At 37.7% G+C, this 23,359-nt stretch overlaps 1 protein-coding gene across 1 annotated transcript; it reads right to left on the reverse strand.

Annotated features, from left to right (window-relative positions):
• Nucleotides 1-889: 889 nt before the first annotated feature.
• On the reverse strand, nt 890-22,306 carry LOC132549301 (HMG box-containing protein 1-like). The gene is made up of 13 exons (XM_060213223.1): nt 22,292-22,306; nt 20,505-20,734; nt 19,908-20,161; nt 13,026-13,311; nt 12,402-12,533; nt 11,997-12,121; nt 9,635-9,743; nt 6,509-6,654; nt 6,140-6,263; nt 4,646-4,703; nt 3,957-4,132; nt 2,642-2,797; nt 890-1,194 (listed from the first exon to the last, which is right to left on the reverse strand). Exons 1-12 carry the CDS (start codon nt 22,304-22,306, stop codon nt 2,662-2,664), a joined length of 1,791 nt encoding a protein of 596 aa, XP_060069206.1. The 3' UTR covers nt 890-1,194; nt 2,642-2,661.
• Nucleotides 22,307-23,359: the final 1,053 nt, after the last annotated feature.

Raw genomic sequence — 23,359 nt, forward strand, 5'->3', positions numbered from 1 at the left:
TAAAAATTGGGAATGTGACTGCACATCAATACTGAGCAATTTAAGTGCACATAATGTGTTATATTAGCACTAACTCCAACATGTAAAATAAATCAAACTAAAACTTCTTTTTCTCTCCTTGTTTTCTAAAGGCTGACTTTAAACAAAACGAAAAATCTGTGATTGTTTGTTTGAATTCAAATTACTGGTAGTTAAAACAATTCCTAAAACATTTGAAGTTAATTTGATTTGAATTAAATTGCCAAATTTTATTTGATAATGGTTTAATTTTCTTAAATATGACAATCTATATAATTTTTCTATTTACAAGAAAAGCCGGTATTTCAAAAGAGTACCTGTTTATCAATTCATTTTTATTAATTGCCTATTTTCTCTTTTTCTTAAATCACTGAAAATACTCAAATAATCAAAATGTTATATGAAATATGAAATTACCTTTCTTAGGATGATAAAATCTCAGTTGGTCTAGAAATGACAGATATTGTCTACAGAAAAATAATACAATTTTCTATAAATAACAGATTAGTCATAATATCATAAATAACATGATAACAAAACAGAAATATCTGATAGTCCCAAGTGGACTGGTCCAATTGCTGTTGACCTTGACATTGACTATCTGGTAATTTTCTACTTTTAAGTATGCCCAAAGATTTATTGTGTATAATGTGTACATGTACTATATACCATTGGTATGAATGCCCCTGGATGTCTCAACTGATTGTTAGGTGACAGTGGACGATGTATCTATTAAACATATCTATATGAATATTGACTCACCTGACATCACTATGGTGATATGAGGTCAACAGAGGTCATTGTGTCTGACTACAACAACAAATCTGTAACAGGGAGATAACTCCAACAAAAAAAAAAATTTCTTGGACATTCAAACTCAGTATATTTCTGTGCTTCCTTAGAAAACCTGTAATTATACACACAAGAGATGATTGCTATGTCTCATGGAATTCATAAGTAAAAAAAATATACTTACATTTTCAGATTTGTGGTGACTAAATAAAGTGTTGCTTCTTTGTGGAGCAAAATTAACAAAATAGACACTTAAAAAGTTGTTGAACTAGTAAAATGCTAATAAGTCCTCCTTGGGTGCCCTAAAGATTGCTGCACAGGCAAAACCCAAGAAGTTGGCAGTGATACATGTAAATGAGATCTGATGTCAAGCTGTCTTCATGTCTGTAACAAAGCAGACATCAAATATCACAGCAAATTTTGTTGAAATAAAATAACTGGGTGGTAGATGTGGATTTTTCATTTGTGAAAAAAAACATAACTCTAAAGAGAAAGCAACGAGAAATCAATCCTTCACGTCACAGTATATGCATTTAACGAATTGAATTTAAATGACACAATGCGCAGCATTTAAGTGGTTTTCACATGTTACTGTAATTATTTTAATACTGATACATGCACGTTTTAGGCAATAATGAATTTAAAAGAAAGCAAATTAATATCATAATGTTTTCTGTCCAGAAATGACAGCACCAACATCACACATCTTCAGTCATAGAAATTACAAGAGTGTTTGCTGATGTTCTGATGACGGCGAGTCTGAATCAATCAGAGAACACATGATTGACAGATAAATTACCATGTTTCTCGTGCTTTTATGCTTAAAACTAAAAAGTGACACTTTGGGAATGAGTGAAATCATCATACAAGTGATAGTATTTACTTCAATTGTTTTCATAATTCCGTAAATTAGACCTAACTTAATTAGCACAATGGCTGCGGTGAACATCACACAATGTCCCATCATCTTTGACTTGATATCATATCTTGTAAGTAAGCAATTAAATTTTAATCTGAGTCCAGTCATTAATTAACGTTGTAACACAATGCTAAGAATTGCGGGCTATCAAAATTGAAATTTATCCACGGGGCGAAAACACCTGTACAGTGCAGGTAAATGTTTTGTTCGAATCATGACGTGTCATTGTCTATGTTATCATAGCTACAGTTCGTGAAAATCTTCGATATATCAAAAAATCTGATTTATGAAAAACTTCGATTCATAAGGGGGTAAGTTAGAATTAATATACAGGAATAAAAAATGGATAAAAACTTTGATACATCCAAGTATTCAAATCATCAGAGTTCGATTCATAGATGATTTTATCTTCATTTAGATTCTGTCCCTCAACCCATCAGGGACTTAAAATCAATGTATCAGTATTTCTATTCAGAATCAAGCTTCAAGGGACATAGCAACAAACTTAGGCTAATCATTGTAGCAGGGTTGTGCTTATCTCTTCAAGTAGTGATGTGGTGATAGAGTAGGGTTTTCAAACATTGGCAAATTGGTACAAAAGACACTTATGACCGAAAGCCAAACCATCAGAGAACAGCATTTTCAACTCTTGATGCCAATATTATATAAATCCATCTATAACTCAATGGCCAGCAAAATCATAAGTTGAGTCATAATGAATGTCACAAAGTTCTATAATAGTCGCAGGTTGATTAACACAGATTAAATAAAATATTTGTTCATTCATTACATCATTCATTAATCTATTAATGACTATCTATGAGGATGCAGAACTCATTCATAAACTGAAAATTTAGACACCTAAAAACAGTATACTTATTGAAACCATCTCAGTAAGGTAAAAGAACATACCTTTTATAATACCAAAATTTTCATTTTTTGCGTTTCCAGCAGTCAGGATGCATCTTCTTCTGTTGTTCAGCAAGTACTTTAGCTTTCTCAGAGTAGGCGTTCCTGTCCGCCATGTTCATTTCTTTCCATCTATCACCAAGAAGGATGCTGATGGACCTATCAACATTAGATATAAATAATTTGTCTTCCATTATACCAAGATACTGTTAAAGTGTTTATGTTGCATTATATGTATTAAATCATTCTCCAATGCAATGCTGGTAATGCAAATAGGCTATATGGCAAAAAGTCTGTATTTCAAGTGCTTTCTACAATTTTTACCGTAGACCAAACCTATTGTCCCTGTCTGGTGAGCTAACGGTTTTATATCAGAATGAGTGTTGTGTTAGTGTAGACCAAACCTGTTGTCCCTGTCTGGTGAACTCAGAACTTTATATCAGAATGAGTGTTGTGTTACTGTAGACCAAACCTGTTGTCCCTGTCTGGTGAACTCAGAACTTTATATCAGAATGAGTGTTGTGTTACTGTAGACCAAACCTGTTGTCCCTGTCTGGTGAACTCAGAACTTTATATCAGAATGAGTGTTGTGTTACTGTAGACCAAACCTGTTGTCCCTGTCTGGTGAACTCAGAACTTTATATCAGAATGAGTGTTGTGTTACTGTAGACCAAACCTGTTGTCCCTGTCTGGTGAACTCAGAACTTTATATCAGAATGAGTGTTGTGTTACTGTAGACCAAACCTGTTGTCCCTGTCTGGTGAACTCAGAACTTTATATCAGAATGAGTGTTGTGTTACTGTAGACCAAACCTGTTGTCCCTGTCTGGTGAACTCAGAACTTTATATCAGAATGAGTGTTGTGTTACTGTAGACCAAACCTGTTGTCCCTGTCTGGTGAACTCAGAACTTTATATCAGAATGAGTGTTGTGTTACTGTAGACCAAACCTGTTGTCCCTGTCTGGTGAACTCAGAACTTTATATCAGAATGAGTGTTGTGTTAGTGTAGACCAAACCTGTTGTCCCTGTCTGGGGAACTGACAGCTTTATATCAGAATGAGTGTTGTGTTAGTGTAGACCAAACCTGTTGTCCCTGTCTGGTGAACTGACAGCTTTATATCAGAATGAGTGTGGTGATAGTGTAGACCAAACCTGTTGTCCCTGTTGGTGAGCTGACGGTTTTATATTAGAATGAGTGTTGTGTTAGTGTAGACCAAACCTGTTGTCCCTGTCTGGTGAGCTGATGGTTTTATATCAGAATGAGTGTTGTGCTGCCTAGTAAACAGAGATACAACTGAAGTGGTGCTAAAGACCATACCTATTGTCCTTCCCTGGAAACATTTGGGTATACTCCAGGCGATGCTCTTTAGCAAACAACATGAAACCGTTCATTGGTCTCTTGGCCTTCAAGGATTCTGTTTTGATCGGTCGCTTCCTAGTTGCTTGCCCAGTGGTCAGTTTTGGGCTTACTTCCAGTTCCCTCTGATTCCTCTGCTGTTTAGAAAAAATCAAACAGTAAAATAATGATAGTTTACAGTCAAAGGGGTCAGGCATGTGCACTTTTTCTCCTGACAAGTGTCCAACCTCAATGCTTTTATAACAGAGAATCCCTTTCATCCATGACATGGTGAAGCTTGCATGAAGGGGAGATTTAGTACTTCATGGGTACACATTTATAATGGTCCAAATCTACGTATAACAATGTTTACTATCAACTTTAATCATTCAAAGAGTAATACACACCTTAATTCAACAGAATGGCAAAATACTATTTCAAACAAAATTCCCCTTTGTGGCTTTCCATGTGTGAAACTAAGTACTTATGTATGTTAGTGATTATACAGTTGATCTTTGCTCAGTGTCTAATATGGTTTATTAATAATATAAACCACCTGAAATTTACCACTATATAGAAAGTGTAATATTGGCACAAATGTTTTAAAACAAAAGCTATTGTTTTATTGATCAAGAGGTCAATGTCGTGTAGCTTATGCCAGATATGTTTACCTGAGCCATGTTACTGAGTGTGAATACGGCAGATGTGTAGCTTGGACTAGTTGTGTCACTGTGGATAAAAATGAGATATATAAATAGCACACACATAACATTGGGTAATTCAATAGTTTCTCTTATTACTACAGGTAAAAATAAAGGTTATTGATCTAAACAAAGATCACATTACTTTGTAATGTTTGGTATACCAATGTAGTTTACTAGCAAAACATGGAACTTTGAAGACATTCACACAACTTTTTTCTTTTTTTTTCCTTTTGTCTCACCCTGGACAAAAACTATTCCTTGCCTAATGTTGTATTTGCCTGAAAGTATTGTTCACATGTGTTTCAGCTTTTATTTGGAATATTAAACCACCTTCAGGTTTTTTTTCCCTAATGACAAAATGGCCAAAAAATCAAAAGTTAAACAGCAAAAACCTTTGGTCATGTACCCCCCATATATAGGATCTTAAATGATTTAGGATTTTAAGAAACAAATCTTAGAAAATGTTATTTTTGTTGAGACAATTTTCATAAAATCTCATCTGAAATTAAATAAATATAAGATAATTTCTATCACATAACTCAATGAAGTTCTGTTTTAACAAGTCAAAGTGTGCAGGAAAAAACAGGCAGCCATTCAACAGTGTTCATATTACAACATCACTATCAATTTTTGACTGGCACAGCCAATGAAAACTGCTTTTGGGTATATAACACAAGTGACATTTACGAAAAAATATTACATGGCCAATAACAGGCCAATTATGGGATTAAAATTAATTACATCCATGAAATCTATTTTGGTAATAATGCATTGTATTCATTACTTGTAAATCAATGCAGAAAGTTATCTCTCACAGCAATCAGGTCCTGAGCCTTTCTCTAACAAGCATCCTGTGGCTTGATAGTGAATTGCTCAAGATTTTAATCAGAAATCTCCTTAAAACATAGACTGCTTGTATATACTGAGACAGCTGGATCAGAGAATCTAACTCAGTTACATGTATAAACCATATCTAATGTGCCATCAGCCTCCATGTGTTCAACATATAAATCCTGACTAAGAGTAGGGGTGAGCTAAGTGATGCTAGGTGGCACAGACCTTTACCCAGATGACCGGGGTTCGATTCCCCAATTGCCCATAAAATGGTATAGTTTCCCCTGCCAACCATATGGGTACTTTCCAGGTACTCCAATTTTCCCTAACAGCAAGATTCCTCATCTGATTCAATCTGGACCAATTAGAGTGACTGATATATGCTTTGTTTCCCAATTAATTTACAGAGAGCTTAATAAAGGACAATTTGTTGGTACCGTGTTCATCGTAAAATAAGCCCTCTTCTATCGTAGAAGTTTACTACATGACAATCCCGCAAAAATGAAGACGAGGGCTTATTTGTGGGCAGGGGCTTTGCAGTTAAACATGATATTTCTGCTTAATAACTGTAATATTAGTATGCTTATTACATGTCTATGACGTGTACAGTGCATGTGATTACTTTACCTTTGGAATGTACCAAAAGCTGCATCAGGATGGGACGGAGGAAGACATAGGTCCCCTATTTCCAACTGATTACAAGGGATACCATAGTGTTCTGCTGTCATTGTGTCATTAAGAGACGCCCATCCTGGGGAGGAAGGACATATCATTATATAACAAGTGTCAGTATCAATTATCATAATTACGTCAGCACCTTTGTCTAGTTGTTTTACAGATGACTGACTTTGTACCAGTTTGCTGCTTAAATCACATCACCATCTAGGAATCAGAATGAAATTTTGATAAAAGGACATTTACTGTCCAATAACGAAACTTGAATTTTCAACATCTGTCACTTTATGAAATTAATCTAATATATTGGCATCATCTTACCTTTGTCTTTAACAAAGAAAGGGTGGTCAGTCTTACACTGGACAAGCACATCTGATTGACCTTTGACCTCAGCAGAGAAGAGAAGATTGGTCGTCTCTGGTTGTCTACACTGTATATCCTTCAATAAGAGGCCATTGGGAGCAAAGCTGCAAAGTATAACAAAAGACACAGAGTGATAAATACCTGAATAGACAACAAATATCATCCTGAGATAACTAGAACTGTCAGCTAATGGCTGACTAACCCCCTCCCATGTCCTGTCATTTACAAAATACAGTTTTATAATATTGACAATGTAATTATGATAGATTTACAAAAATTTTGGTGAAAAATCCTACTTATAATGACCTATTACTGAGGCAACCACACACTTCATGTTTAATATGGGAAGAATGCACACTTACATTTATGTCTTGCGAAAAAGAAACTGATACTAAGTTTAGGAGAACCTGTCATGACAAACTTTCCAAGCAAAATCCTATTTAAATTGACTGGTTACCATAGCAGTCAATATTTTGCTGGAAAAAATGTTGTATGCACATCTACACATGGTCCCTAACATTCCTGTGTAGTTTTATTGAAATTGATCCAGCAGTTTAGGAGGAGTTGTCCGCACCAAATTTTTCTATCGACAGACAGATGGTTAGAGAAGCTGATTTCAGGATACCCTCCTAACTTTATTGCAAGGGGGTATAATAACCCCAACTGATGCAAAGAAAACCTTGTATTGGTTACCTTTGCAACCAAAAGAGGAGCAATGGTGAAGAACATAGTACTGATTGTTCTCCAACCCATTAACCATATTCAGCTTAATTGGACAATACCTCAATATGACCAAACAAAAGCCTCTACTCTGTTACCATAGTAACGATTCTGGAAATGCCTGATGTACCAAATTACTGACTTGAATGAATTACACCATTTCATTATCAACCAAAAACCTGTTTATAGTGACCTGGTTGTCATGGCAACCAAAATTCCTGCTAAAAATAGACTTCATCTGCATCTACACATCTGGTCTATAACATTCTTGTGTTCTTTTATTGAAATTGGTTCACAAGTTTAGGAATAGTTTCCCACACAAGATTTGCAAATAAATGTCCTAAGAGGATAATTCTGGTATACCCCAACTTCATTCCTGAGGTTATAAAAATCATAGGGTATAATAATCATTCTAAACGTATCTGTTAAGGATGTAAAGAGTGTATATTGATACACAAGTACAGGTGTGTTTGTCAAAGAAAAGCATATAGTGTTTGTCAGAGAAGTACAGGTGTGTCTGTTAAAGGAATACAGGTGTTTATCAGAGAAAAGCATATAGCGTTTGTAAGAGAAGTACAGGTGTGTCTGTTAAAGGAGTACATGTCTGTCTGTTAGAGGTACAGGTGTGTCTGTTAGATAAGAACAGGTGTGTCTGTTAAAGGAATACAGGTGTTTATCAGAGAAAAGCATATAGCGTTTGTAAGAGAAGTACAGGTGTGTCTGTTAAAGGAGTACATGTCTGTCTGTTAGAGGTACAGGTGTGTCTGTTAGATAAGAACAGGTGTGTCTGTTAGAGAAGTACAGGTGTGTCTGCTAGAGAAATACAGGTGTATCTGTTAGAGAAGTACAGGTGTGTCTGTTAGAGAAGTACATGTTTGTCTGCTAGAGAAGTACAGGTGTATCTGTTATATAAGTACAAGTGTGTCTGTTAGAGAAGTACAGGTGTGTCTGTTAGAGAAGAAGTACAGGTGTGTCTGTTAGAGAAGTACAGATGCTTTTGTTACATAAGTACAGTTATCACTTAGTACAAGTATGACTGAGAAGTGCATGTATGTCTTTTAGAGAATAACATATGTCTGTAAGCTAGAGGAGTACATGTAGGCCTACAGCAAAACCTTTCTACCAGTTTACTGCGACACCTTATCCATGACAAAAGCTCTGTCCAAAAGCCTACAGTGAAATCTTGCCTGGCACTTGTGTCCTATCCACAAGGTGTATCACCTTACCTGTGACAAGTGCCCTGTCTACAGGACTGCTGTGAAACCTCACCTGTGACACATGCAGTGTCCAAAAGCCTACAGTGAAATCCTGCCTGTCTACAGGACTGCTGTGACACCTTACCTGGAACTTGTGCCCTGTCTACAGGCCTATAGTGTAACCTTACCTGGAACTTGTGCCGTGTCTACAGGCCTATAGTGTAACCTCACCTGGAACTTCTGTCCTGTCTACAGGCCTATAGACTAACCTTACCTGGAACTTGTGCCCTGTCTACAGGCCTATAGTGTAACCTTACTCGGGACTTGTCCTGTCTACAGGCCTATAGTGTAACCTTACCTGGGACTTGTGCCCTGTCTACAGGTCTATAGAGTAACCTTACCTGGGACTTGTGCCCTGTCTACAGGTCTATAGAGTAACCTCACCTGGAACTTGTGCCCTGTCTACAGGCCTATAGAGTAACCTTACCCGGGACTTGTGCCCTGTCTACAGGCCTATAGAGTAACCTCACCTGGGACTTGTGCCCTGTCTACAGGACTGCTGTGACACCTTACCTGGGACTTGTGCCCTGTCTACAGGCCTATAGAGTAACCTCACCTGGAACTTGTGCCCTGTCTACAGGTCTATAGAGTAACCTTACCCGGGACTTGTGCCCTGTCTACAGGACTGCTGTGACACCTTACCTGGAACTTGTGTCCTGTCTACAGGCCTATAGAGTAACCTTACCTGGGACTTGTGCCCTGTCTACAGGCCTATAGAGTAACCTTACCAGGAACTTGTGCCCTGTCTACAGGCCTATAGAGTAACCATACCTGGGACTTGTGCCCTGTCTACAGGTCTATAGAGTAACCTTACCTGGGACTTGTGCCCTGTCTACAGGCCTATAGAGTAACCTTACCAGGAACTTGTGCCCTGTCTACAGGCCTATAGAGTAACCTTACCTGGGACTTGTGCCCTGTCTACAGGCCTATAGAGTAACCTTACCAGGAACTTGTGCCCTGTCTACAGGCCTATAGAGTAACCTTACCTGGGACTTGTGCCCTGTCTACAGGCCTATAGAGTAACCTTACCTGGGACTTGTGCCCTGTCTACAGGTCTACAGTGTAACCTTACCTGGGACTAGTCTACTGGACTGCTGTGAAGCCTTACCTTGGACATTTGCCCTGTCTACAGGCCTGTTGTGACAGTTCTTTATGCCTTGCTAGCTCCTCCACACTTTTCCAGTCTCCATTACCATCTATAAAGTGCACTATAGTTCCTGTAAGATCGAACATATCACTGCTGTTATTACAATAGAATAAATCTGAAGTAACATTAAAATCTTATTTTCAATGTTTGAATAAATTTTGATGTTGATTTCTAAAAAAGTGAAATAATGAATTAATGAGACTGATGATATTTTCTTCATTAAAAAACAAGTACAAAATAAAATTCCATATTTTGGTCAATTTTCTCTAGAAAGTGTATTAAACAAAATCTCTCTGAGAATCCAACTGGTCATCAGTCATCCTTATTTATTTTCCAACAATTATGAAAGTGAGTTAATTATTCTTGTTGGCCCAGATATAAGTATGTATGGGTTTGTATGTGAAAGGAAACCTGAATCATCAGAAGATTACCTCATACCGAATATTCAAATCTAACTGGGGAATTAATCCCTTGTCAATTTGTATAAAGGTCAACCATAAGGTCAACCAACCACCCTATAATTGGTTATTTTGTTGAAAATTCAACCACAAGGTCAACCAAGCACCCTATACTTTGTCAGTTTCTTGAAAGGTCAACCACAAGGTCAACCAATCACCTTTCATTATCTTGTGATAAGATGCGCTACACAATTATTGTCTGGCCGTGGGTTAGATGTTAACATGCTTTTTGCAATGCCTTTGATTCCTTATAATTTCCATCATTAAAATGTGCACCATCAATGTGACAGTTATGTTTATGACTCCACTATATGTGCAGGTATGTTGCTCCGCATTTATTCCAACCCATGCTACACGACTGCCAATAAATCCACAAAGAGTTCAAAACCACAAATTTCATAGATTTTATTTGTATATAGCTGTATTCAAAGTGAAAGGCAAAAACTTTGTTTCTTATTTTTATGTAGCAACTTAAAAGGGAAATTAAGATTGAAGAATGTACTGAAGGTTTCAGTATTAATCTTATGCCTTTGTGGGTGAGTGAGTGTTGTTCATTTCAAAAACATTGTAGGTCTTGTCTTTCATATGAGTGGTTTTTTGGGGGTTTTTTTTCCAATAAAATAGAATAATGGTCATTCATATTTTACACATCAGCTAATACACGATAATTGGGAGGAATTATCATGAATTTTAACAAATGACAACAATAATTACTTACTATCTACACATTGATAAAAAATGTGGACATTAAATAAAATAAGCATGCATCACAGAGTCATTCATATGTATTCAACAGTAAAACAGCCAAGTAACAACACAAACATCTGTTTAAAAGTTGTATGATAGTTCCCTAACATAAAGCAAAAACAATTAAAAATAAATAAAGCTGTGTACTAAAATCATGACCATGACTCCTCTGAATACTAAACAAGAAGTTTGATTATTATCGGTGCAGATGAAGTATTCCATCTAAATCCATCTAGGAAGGAGAATAGCAAGGGAGATAACTCCAACTGAAATGGACTATTTGCATTGATCCTGAATGATCCAGCACATAAGCAGATTATGTCAAATTTATATATAACGTCATATTGTAAATATCTCTAAATCTAACAGGATTAGAATTTCTCTTGCCTCTGAATCAAAGAAAAAAGACTTTTATTCTCCAATTGCTAATTCCAAAAAGCCAACACCAAAAATCCTGTGGCAGACTTTGTGCAAGACAATGAAAAAATTTGCTAGCATTTCCTCTCATATATATGGGTGGGCTTATTACCAGGAACAGGCTTATTGCTGGATATATATATTGTATGTTAACAAGGTAATTAGCAGTTACAATCCATTGTATCCATATCAAAAGGTAATTCATTGATGAAGTATACACTTTGTCACAACAATGAAGTGAAAAAACTTGACGCAGGTAATATGGAAATAGAAAATGACAATAGTAGTCCAAATGTCAAGTGTCCTATGTCACAACATTTACCTTTCAGGTGCATGTAATACTTACATATCCTAAAGGACAGCCATTGGTTAAAAGAAGATAATACTTATTAACTACATACAAGATTTGTTGGTAAGGAGGTCAATACCTTTATCGAAACTGATCTGTTTTCTAAAATCTAAAACATCTGAAGTATGGTTGTGATATGTAATTGATGTTGCGCTGATAAAAAGCTGAAATTTTTTTATCATGAATAAAACATATACAAAACAGAAGATACATAATTACACAGTCAGGTATATGAGCATGGTAATGAGACAAATGTTAAAGGTTTCAAAATGGCCCATTGAACTGGTGTATTCTTATTAACAGCTTGCACAGGTATCATCCTGTAAATTTCAAGTACAGTACACATAATTACCTTTAACAAAACACTGCCAGACAGCTGTCGGCCATTTATGGGACCAGTCCCCGTCAATAGAGTTGGATGCTGGGAAGGGTGAGGAGGAAGTCACTCGAGGGTCACTGCCATCCTCACTGTGATCACTGTAAAAGGTCAAGGTCATTAAAGGTTATCACAAGGTCAACAGGATAACATGAAGACCAACAATCACATTGCTTTTTAGCTATTACAAAAGTACTCAGCACAAGGTGTACAGTTGCTAACTAAAAACAGAAGTTACATTTCATATCTCTAGTTCCTGCTCTTCAATGTTAAAATCATGGAATGGCTAAAACCTTTAATTTCCGTTCTAACATTTAGTGGCAAAATTTACATGTAGTGATATAAATTCCTTATATGGTATTATCCTGCAAAGATACACACCTATAATAATAGCTGCCTTTCTCCTGTTGAGAGACTGTCTCATTGGTTAGGTTTCTATCGGAGTAGTCACTGTTCCCATGGTAACCTGCCAACTTGCCCTCTCCCAACTTTTGATCCTCCATGCCCATGGATCTGAGCAACAAGTCACACAAGCATACTTACATCAGGTCTTGTTTGTGAAAACTGACACTTGACATGTGGAACAATATCTTAATTACTTGTATCTGAAGAAAAGTTCATAAATATCAGCTATCTTTCCTAATTTGATTGATGAAATGATTTTTTTTTAATACCAAGCACAAAATTAACTGAAAAAAAAGAAAGATATACTATTCATTTCAAATAGCAGATTACTATGATACTTCCTGTAAGTGTAACTCTAGTAAAAACCCAGCTGTAATATACCACTCCACTAACCTCTTCCCTCCACTTTGATCAATTTGAGCATAAGACTAATAAGCCAGAGGTTCCTGGTTCGAATCCTTGCAGTGTCATTGAAACAAATAACAACCCTTGTTACATCAATTCCACCTTGGCATAGTTACATGTTTCAGATATATTTTAGTCTCAAACGTGCCTGAATACATCTTGCTTGTAAATAAACAGTTAATAAACAAAACCTACTTAGATTTTTCAGCTTGTACATGTTTGTCCCAGCAGAAGGGCTGACCAGTCTGCATCAGTGGACTCTGTGGGCTGGTGGCGATGATGGCAAACTCTTTCAGCATGTCCGCCGCACCAGCTCCGACCTCTGTTGGAACGTTGTCCCTTGAGGCCCGAGAGTCTGTTCTTGGCCCCTTATAGAGTTTACAAGCCTCCCCACACCCCAGCTGCTGCATGTTATCTGAATCCTTGATGCTAACGTCCTCCTCCAAAAGTTGAAGAGGAGGGGGCACCTTCTTTTCGAATTCTGAAATTACATCAATTGAAAAGTTCTCTAACTTTTATGATTTATTTGCTTTGTATCTTTAAAGTCTGCATAGAATTCTTTAAACCATACAAGAACAATTTCATAGTCACTATAATTATTGTGCAATGAAAAATCCAGGGTGCCAACACCCGACTTTTCACCGCAAGTCAGGGGATGGGCTTACTGCTACACAATGAGATAGATCTGATTTGTAATTTCACTGAAAGGCAGACATATTTACATTGGAGAGGTTTTTACCACGCATGGACTTGATACTGATCCTTGTTAGTTAAACCAGTGATATATAATTGCTAATAATTAAATTCAAGGTTCAACAACATGTGCACTTCTTACCTGTAGTAGCTACTATTTTAAGGTTAGAACAAACCTGTACAAAAATCACTACTTTAATTAACAATATATCCTGAACATGAATTATGTGAGTCACACCCTCTTCCTAACTATGTATAGTTCCAGTATGTTTGTAGTCAGTCACGAACATAATGACGTACCTACCTCTCAGTGGTCAAATCAGTTAAAATCACTGATCCAAAACCGAAAATATGGTTAACTCCATCCCATCAACTCTGTACGTCAAGCTACTTTTCAGGACAAAATTTTACAAGGAAAACTGCCCCTCGATCACAGCCAATGAGTGTCACGTTTCTTTATTTATTTATAACTCCGCCTTATATAAATGATTCCACAGTCTTAATATATCAATGATGCAATCTCCGGCAGGAAATGATTAAATGACATAATATAGTGTGGCAGAAATTACATAACAAATTTTTTTTGTCAGTGTATAATATTCCTTACAATGAGGCATGAAAATTCCCATCCACATGCGAGTTCAGTGTGCATATCAGTGCAACACTTCAACAAACAAGGTTTACTTAGTCATATCATTTATAAGGTTCTCTCTGTAGACAGTCAATCGTCAGATTTAGACCTTAGTACGTTGGTAACTTGATCCTCACCTCTATAGATGCTGCAAATAATTAATAATTATCACAGGGCTCGGCATGAATTCACAACCGACAGTCTATGAGATAAATTGTGCCAAGTCTCTCTCAATATCATAATTTTTATACAAGGTACTCTAGTACTCTATCTTTTTATTTGTTCCCAATGACTACATGTCTGTAGAAGACATAATAACTACTGACCTCACTGATCAGTGCATAGAACTCCTTCCAGCACTTATCATATTATTGTGCATACGCATATCCCTGCACCAACTTTATTGGTCCAGTTACAAGAGATCAGTATCAGTACCAACCTTATTGGTCCAGTTACAACAGACAACATCCAGCACCAAACTTATTTGTCCAGTTACAAGAGATCAGTATCAGTACCAACCTTATTGGTCCAGTTACAACAGACAACATCCAGCACCAAACTTATTTGTCCAGTTATGAGAGGTCAGTCTTAGTACCAACCTTATTGGTCCAGTTACAAGAGATCAGTCTCACTACCAACCTTATTGGTCTAGTTACAAGAGACAATATCCAGCACCAAACTTATTGGTCTAATTACAAGAGACAACATCCAGCACCAAACTTATTGGTCCAGTTACAAGAGATCAGTCTCATTACCAACCTTATTGGTCCAGTTACAAGAGATCAGTCTCATTACCAACCTTATTGGTCTAGTTACAAGAGACAACATCCAGCACCAAACTTATTGGTCCAGTTACAAAAGATCAGTATCAGTACCAACCTTAATGGTCCAGTTACAAGAGATCAGGCCCAGTACCAACCTTGTTGGTCCAGTTACAAGAGACAACATCCAGCACCAACTTTATTGGTCCAGTTACAAGAGATCAGTATCAGTACCAACCTTATTGGTCCAGTTACAAGAGATCAGTCTCAGTACCAACCTTACTGGTCCAGTTACAAGAGATCAGTCTCATTACCAACCTTATTGGTCTAGTTACAAGAGACAATATCCAGCACCAAAATTATTGGTCTAATTACAAGAGACAACATCCAGCACCACACTTATTGGTCCAGTTACAGGAGATCAGTCTCAGTACCAACCTTATTGGTCCAGTTACAAGAGATCAGTCTCAGTACCAACCTTATTGGTCCAGTTACAAGAGTTCAGTCTCATTACCAACCTTATTGGTCCAGTTACAAGATATCAGTCTCATTACCAACCTTATTGGCCCAGGTACAAGAGACAACATCCAGCACTAAACTTATTGGTCCAGTTATGAGAGATCAGTCTCAGTACCAACCTTATTGGTCCTGTTACAAGAGACCAGTCTCACTACCAACCTTATTGGTCCAGTTACAAGAGATCATTCTCAGTGTCAACCTTATTGGTACAGTTACAAGAGATCAGTCTCATTACCAACCTTATTGGTCTAGTTACAAGAGACAACATCCAGCACCAAACTTATTGGTCCAGTTACAAGAGATCAGCCTCAGTCAACCTTATTGGTCCAGTTACGAGAGATCAGCCTCAGTACCAACCTTACTGGTCCAGTTACAAGAGACAGTTACAAGAGAAACTCAGACCAACCTTACTGGTCCATCCAGCACCAACCTTACTGGTCCAGTTACAAGAGATCAGTCTCATTACCAACCTTATTGGTCCAGTTACAAGAGACCAGTCTCACTACCAACCTTATTGGTCCAGTTACAAGAGATCATTCTCATTACCAGCCTTATTGGTCTAGTTACAAGAGACAATATCCAGCACCAAACTTATTGGTCTAATTACAAGAGACAACATCCAGCACCAAACTTATTGGTCCAGTTACAGGAGATCAGTATCAGTACCAACCTTATTGGTCCAGTTACAAGAGATCAGTCTCAGTACCAACCTTATTGGTCCAGTTACAAGAGATCAGTCTCATTACCAACCTTATTGGTCCAGTTACAAGATATCAGTCTCATTACCAACCTTATTGGCCCAGGTACAAGGGACAACATCCAGCACTAAACTTATTGGTCCAGTTACAAGAGACAACATCCAGCAACAACCTTATTGGTCCAGTTACAAGTGACCAGTCTCACTACTAACGTTATTGGTCCAGTTACAAGAGATCAGGCTCAGTACCAACCTTATTGGTCCAGTTACAAGAGACCAGTCTCACTACCAACCTTATTGGTCCAGTTACAAGAGACCAGTCTCACTACCAACCTTATTGGTCCACCAACCTTATTGGTCCAGTTACAAGAGATCAGTCTCATTACCAACCTTATTGGTCCAGTTACAAGAGATCAGGCTCAGTACCAACCTTATTGGTCCAGTTACAAGAGACCAGTCTCACTAACAACCTTATTGGTCCAGTTACAAGAGATCAGTCTCACTACCAACCTTATTGGTCCAGTTACAAGAGACAACATCCAGCACCAACCTTATTGGTCCAGTTACAAGAGGTCAGTCTCAGTACCAAACTTATTGGTCCAGTTACATGAGATCAGTCTCACTACCAACCTTATTGGTCCAGTTACAAGAGACAACATCCAGCACCAACCTTATTGGTCCAGTTACAAGAGATCAGTCTCAGTACCAACCTTATTGGTCCAGTTACAAGAGATCAGTCTCATTACCAACCTTATTGGTCCAGTTACAAGAGATCAGGCTCAGTACCAACCTTATTGGTCCTGTTACAAGAGACCAGTCTCACTACCAACCTTATTGGTCCAGTTACAAGAGATCATTCTCAGTGTCAACCTTATTGGTACAGTTACAAGAGATCAGTCTCATTACCAACCTTATTGGTCTAGTTACAAGAGACAACATCCAGCACCAAACTTATTGGTCCAGTTACAAGAGATCAGCCTCAGTACCAACCTTATTGGTCCAGTTACGAGAGATCAGCCTCAGTACCAACCTTACTGGTCCAGTTACAAGAGACAACATCCAGCACCAACCTTACTGGTCCAGTTACAAGAGATCAGTCTCATTACCAACCTTATTGGTCCAGTTACAAGAGACCAGTCTCACTACCAACCTTATTGGTCCAGTTACAAGAGATCATTCTCATTACCAACCTTATTGGTCCAGTTACAAGATATCAGTCTCATTACCAACCTTATTGGCCCAGGTACAAGGGACAACATCCAGCACTAAACTTATTGGTCCAGTTACAAGAGACAACATCCAGCAACAACCTTATTGGTCCAGTTACAAGTGACCAGTCTCACTACTAACGTTATTGGTCCAGTTACAAGAGATCAGGCTCAGTACCAACCTTATTGGTCCAGTTACAAGAGACCAGTCTCACTACCAACCTTATTGGTCCAGTTACAAGAGACCAGTCTCACTACCAACCTTATTGGTCCACCAACCTTATTGGTCCAGTTACAAGAGATCAGTCTCATTACCAACCTTATTGGTCCAGTTACAAGAGATCAGGCTCAGTACCAACCTTATTGGTCCAGTTACAAGAGACCAGTCTCACTAACAACCTTATTGGTCCAGTTACAAGAGATCAGTCTCACTACCAACCTTATTGGTCCAGTTACAAGAGACAACATCCAGCACCAACCTTATTGGTCCAGTTACAAGAGGTCAGTCTCAGTACCAAACTTATTGGTCCAGTTACATGAGATCAGTCTCACTACCAACCTTATTGGTCCAGTTACAAGAGACAACATCCAGCACCAACCTTATTGGTCCAGTTACAAGAGATCAGTCTCAGTACCAACCTTATTGGTCCAGTTACAAGAGATCAGGCTCAGTACCAACCTTATTGGTCCAGTTACAAGAGACCAGTCTCACTACCAACTTATTGGTCCAGTTACAAGAGACAACATCCAGCACCAACCTTATTGGTCCAGTTACAAGAGATCAGTCTCAGTACCAAACTTATTGGTCCAGTTACAAGAGATCAGTCTCACTACCAACCTTATTGGTCCAGTTACAAGAGACAACATCCAGCACCAACCTTATTTGTCCAGTTACAAGAGATCAGTCTCAGTACCAACCTTATTGGTCCAGTTACAAGAGATCAGTCTCATTACCAACCTTATTGGTCTAGTTACAAGAGACAATATCCAGCACCAAACTTATTGGTCTAATTACAAGAGACAACATCCAGCACCAAACTTATTGGTCCAGTTACAGGAGATCAGTATCAGTACCAACCTTATTGGTCCAGTTACAAGAGATCAGTCTCAGTACCAACCTTATTGGTCCAGTTACAAGAGATCAGTCTCATTACCAACCTTATTGGTCCAGGTACAAGGGACAACATCCAGCACTAAACTTATTGGTCCAGTTACAAGAGACAACATCCAGCACCAACCTTATTGGTCCAGTTACAAGAGATCAGGCTCAGTACCAACCTTATTGGTACAGTTACAATAGACCAGTCTCACTACCAACCTTATTGGTCCAGTTACAAGAGACAACATCAAGCACCAACCTTATTGGTCCAGTTACAAGAGATCAGTCTCAGTACCAAACTTATTGGTCCAGTTACAAGAGATCAGTCTCAGTACCAAACTTATTGGTCCAGTTACAAGAGATCAGTCTCAGTACCAAACTTACTGGTCCAGTAACAAGAGATCAGCCTCATTACCAAACATATTGATCTATAGCCAAACCTGGTTATATTGAAACATTTGGAGAATGACAAAATACTTAAAATTATCTGGGTTCCAATTAAACTGGAGACAAGCTTTTTAGACTTTGTTGGCTTTCTATAAACGTCTTATCAACGTATACGATAGTGTATGGTACAGGTAAAATGCATGTATAAGCAACACACAAAATACCTTTAGTATGAAAGAAGTTGGTCAAAAATGTATCCATGTCACGTACACATGCAAACAGCAAGTCTCGAACGTCAGGTGTGTATTCCAAGTACCTTATAACAGTCTGAAGTCCCTGGCATGCGTCATTTGTTGTTGATTTACTACATGGTTGAGGTGGGTCATCATCAATGTCCCTATCATTGCATATTCCATATAATCATGGACGCCAGATATAAACCTTTAATGTTTCGGAGAAATATTTCCTGTTTGACTGGCTTCCAAATTCACATCCCATTTCTTCAAAATTTTGTTGAGGAAGCCATTACAAGTGCCATTCTGTTTTCTATTCTAATGTTGACTGACTTTGACATGTGTCTGAATAGCAAACACAACTCACTGATTAATACTCACAATGTATCTCTGATGATACCTTTAATTGTGGGTCACAGTGACTTTCAAATTAAGTGGTGTGAATAAGATTATTGTGGATGTCAATCCTAGCACCCATAACATTATAAAGGTCAGTTCTTGCACCTGTCAGATTGTAGAGGTCAGTCTTAGCACTGGTCAGATTGTAGAGGTCAGTCATTGTACCTGTCAGACTGTAGAGATCAACCCTAGCACCCACAACATTATAGAGATCAGTTCTTGCACCTGTCAGATTTTGGAGGTCAGTCCTAGCACCTGTAAGACTGTGGAGATCAGTCCTAGCACCTGTCCTATGGTAGAAGGCACTTCTTGCACCTTTCTGATAGCAGAGGTCAGTCCTACCACCTGTCCCATAGTAAAAGTCAGTCATTGTACCTGTCAGATTGTAAAGGTCAATCTTAGATCCCTTTGGAATACAGGTCTGCCTTTCACTGATTTCATTTTTCTTACCTTTAGTTTCCTTCTGTATGCCCTCATTTGCACCCATAAATTTATCTTTGAGTTCTGAGCAGCACGAAAAATTCCTGTCACTAACAATCTCCTCAATGTTGATGTGGTCACCTTCACTATCTGAGACCCCAGACTGCTGACCAGTGGTGGTGTCTGCCTCGACTTCTGGACAACAGAAGCATGACTTTTGTGTCCCACCCTCTTCATGGCACTTTGCCTTCTTATTCTCTGTGTGGTACTTCAGACCATTAGCACTGCAAGCAAAGAAACACATATGACAACAATGTATTACAATGTTTACAATATCACACATGGTCAAAAAATTGTATTACAATGTTTACAGCCTACAACCACTGGTGCTAAGCATGCAATTAAATATACATCAGTGAACAACAATGTATAGCAATATCTCTCAGCACAAATACAACCACACTATCAATTTTCATTACAAATTTAAATAAAATCTCTCTCTTCCAAACATGGCTGCGCCTAACATCTACTGTAAAGTTTAAACATGTAGTCAGTCTTCCACTGAAACTTACTTTTTTTCCCTCAATTTTTTTTATCAATTTTTATTATTTTAATACGAACTTTTACCTTTTGAATGAGTTATGACACATATGACAATGGAACTGTTGGTGTGTCTCACTATGGCTAGTGTTCATGTGATACTTAAGTCCGGGCAGACTTGTGAAGGCCTTATCACAGCCCTTGGCCTCACAACGGTGCAGCTTCTGTGTTGATACATCACCATGGGAACGCTGTTTGAATTGCTGCATCCGTTGTGTCACTATTGGGGTCCTTTTGGAGTGGCTTGGCCCCTTGGCCTATAATATCATTAAAATATGCATGAGATGAAATATCATAAATATTTGTGATATTCAATTCAATTTAACTTTATTAGCACAATTATAATTAAGTGTTTAATTTGATCGCTAATACAAATGCATTGAAATAATAAATAGACTTTACAAATGTAGAAAGAATTTCAGTCAAATCATACTTCAAGTAAATCAAACAGGTTGCAGACCAGATTTCTTCCTCAGTTCTGAAGACTTTCTAATAAATAAACAAATCTGAAGTAGGATTTTGTACTGGATGATGACATAATGTTTGTAAAGTTTGTATGGTCACTTTAAGTAGGATAAAAGATTTCAATATTACAGCCTTTCAGTGGAGGATGAACAGAATATCCAACTTGGCAAGTAACCCAACTGGTTGTAAACAATATGAGGAGGGTCCCCTTTGAAAGTCCTAGTCTGGTTAACACATTTTCCATTTCTTTTCACATTTAGTATCCAACCAGAGATGTATATATCACATATAACGTTATATACGTCTCTGATCCAACTAACTAGACCCACAGAAGGAAATTCCCTCCCCTGTGAAATCTGATTCATCTCAAAGATTTCATATAGAAGAAGTAGGCAGAAATTCAAATATTCATGACTCCACTTGTGATCTTCATGGTGATTACTTGAAGCAACCAACTTGTCTAGAGAATACTTCGATGAAGTAAGAGTTATGGGGACAAAAACCTGTGTACCTATAATATCCTTATATTGAGGATTTGAAATTCTAGGTTTGAATTACAGCTGCACTTTCTCAGCTTGAAATTATGCTATTTCATATTACAAATCATTCTATCTGTCAAGAATGAGAGTGTTCAGTTCCTATCTGATTTATTATGTAACCTTCTCTAGGTAAGACAAATGTATCACTCTGATTATTGGCCCCCTGTGTAGATAAATGTGTGTCTGAACTTTTTAATAAATTCTACCTCAACATTGTAGTAATGTCTCAATGATAAACAATAATAAAACGTGCCCAATTAAATGTGTAATGAATGAACGACACTAAACATAAGATTCGTTAGTTGAAAAAAAAATAACAGACTTCTACAGAAGAAATCCCCGTTGGTGGCCTCTCAACGATTTCACCTCGGCAGGACGCGCGCGACAGTGCAAAGTGAAACGTGCCAAATTACGTTCAGTTGGACTGTCGGCACAGCGGTTTCTAATTTTTATCTATTCCTACCTCATGCAACGTCGTACATATGTCATCGAAAGAGATGATGCAATTAAATGAATGTCGTATCAATAAAAAAGACACTTTTTTGCATGTGTCACTATTCAAATCACCTGTTTACCGAAGTTGAAGTAAATAAACAACTTTACGGTGACCCCGAAATCAGGGAGGGTTGTCAGTGTCAGGCTCGTAATGTTTCGGTTAAATTTACAAACGCTGAAGGTCTAACAGTAGAGACTTTTCATATTTCTGTTATCTACATCGTGTAAGCACGCTACAGAGTACCTTTAAAATTTAAATTTCAAATGAAAAACATCTAAAAATTGACGTAGTAAACTAGCCAAAGTTGTACTTACTCCAATCGACGCCATCTCTTCTAGGGCAGATGGATTGACCTATAGTAGATGTTGATTGGTTGGTTTAGTAAGGTCGCACGGTTTGATTGGACAATGCGAATGACTTATGAATATTAATGAAATTTGATTATCTCATTATCTAGGAGCGTGACGGACCTACAGGTAGGGTGATGACAGGCCGAGCTACTTCCACCACACCGGCAAGCGACACCGGCTTACACTTTTGTGCACGTGCATTTCAAGTCAAAAGTCAATTTTGAAAGGGTTGTCGATACAATTCGAAGTCACCCCGTCAGTGATATCTACTTTTCAATCCCGGTTTAGATGTGAACTGAGTCAGCTGTTGTAAAAAAATTAAAAGGCGCATAAGTTACCGTTAGGGGCACCATTGGGATTTTTTGGAGGAAAATAGACAAACCTTAGTACAATTCAAAGTAGGTCGAAATGTTTAAAATAACATCTTTCCTCGTGTTAAATGGTGTTCTTAACAAATAATTGCAAACAAACAGATTTTAAAACGATATATCGCTGATCAGTCACTGACAAAAATTAAAAGGGCGGTGCTCGTTTTCTTTTTAAAAAAGAATACGATTTACCTCCCTTCCCACTTGCAAAAAACAGCCCACACGAAAATACGTTTATATACGTCATTGGTGATAGTCATTGATCGAGTGAATACAAGTAGTTTGCTATATTGGGTCTTCATTCAGTAATTGACATAAATTTAATGCATTAATTCAATAAAAAGTCAGACCGAGGAGTTAATTTGTATAATATATGTATGTGCAATATATCGAATAAAAATTTCGTTAATTAAAGTAACAAGGTACCAGTACCACTGCGAAATAAATGAAATGAATCAGTCATTCAACCGACAAAGCGACCGACCGATCGATCGACCCAACCAACCAACAAACCAATCAATCAGTGGGTGTAAAGTGATGTTTCACCCTTTATATTTTTACATCGTTTTGATGTGATATTCTATGGATTTTTCACAAACGAAATAAATCGTTTGTGAAACATTGTTTGAAAAGGTAGTAATTGTCTTATGTAAAATTACATTTC

This window comes from Ylistrum balloti, unplaced genomic scaffold, assembly GCF_031769215.1.
Source record: "Ylistrum balloti isolate Yb309-2 unplaced genomic scaffold, AGI_CSIRO_Ybal_v1 Utg370052, whole genome shotgun sequence".
Taxonomy (NCBI): domain Eukaryota; kingdom Metazoa; phylum Mollusca; class Bivalvia; order Pectinida; family Pectinidae; genus Ylistrum; species Ylistrum balloti.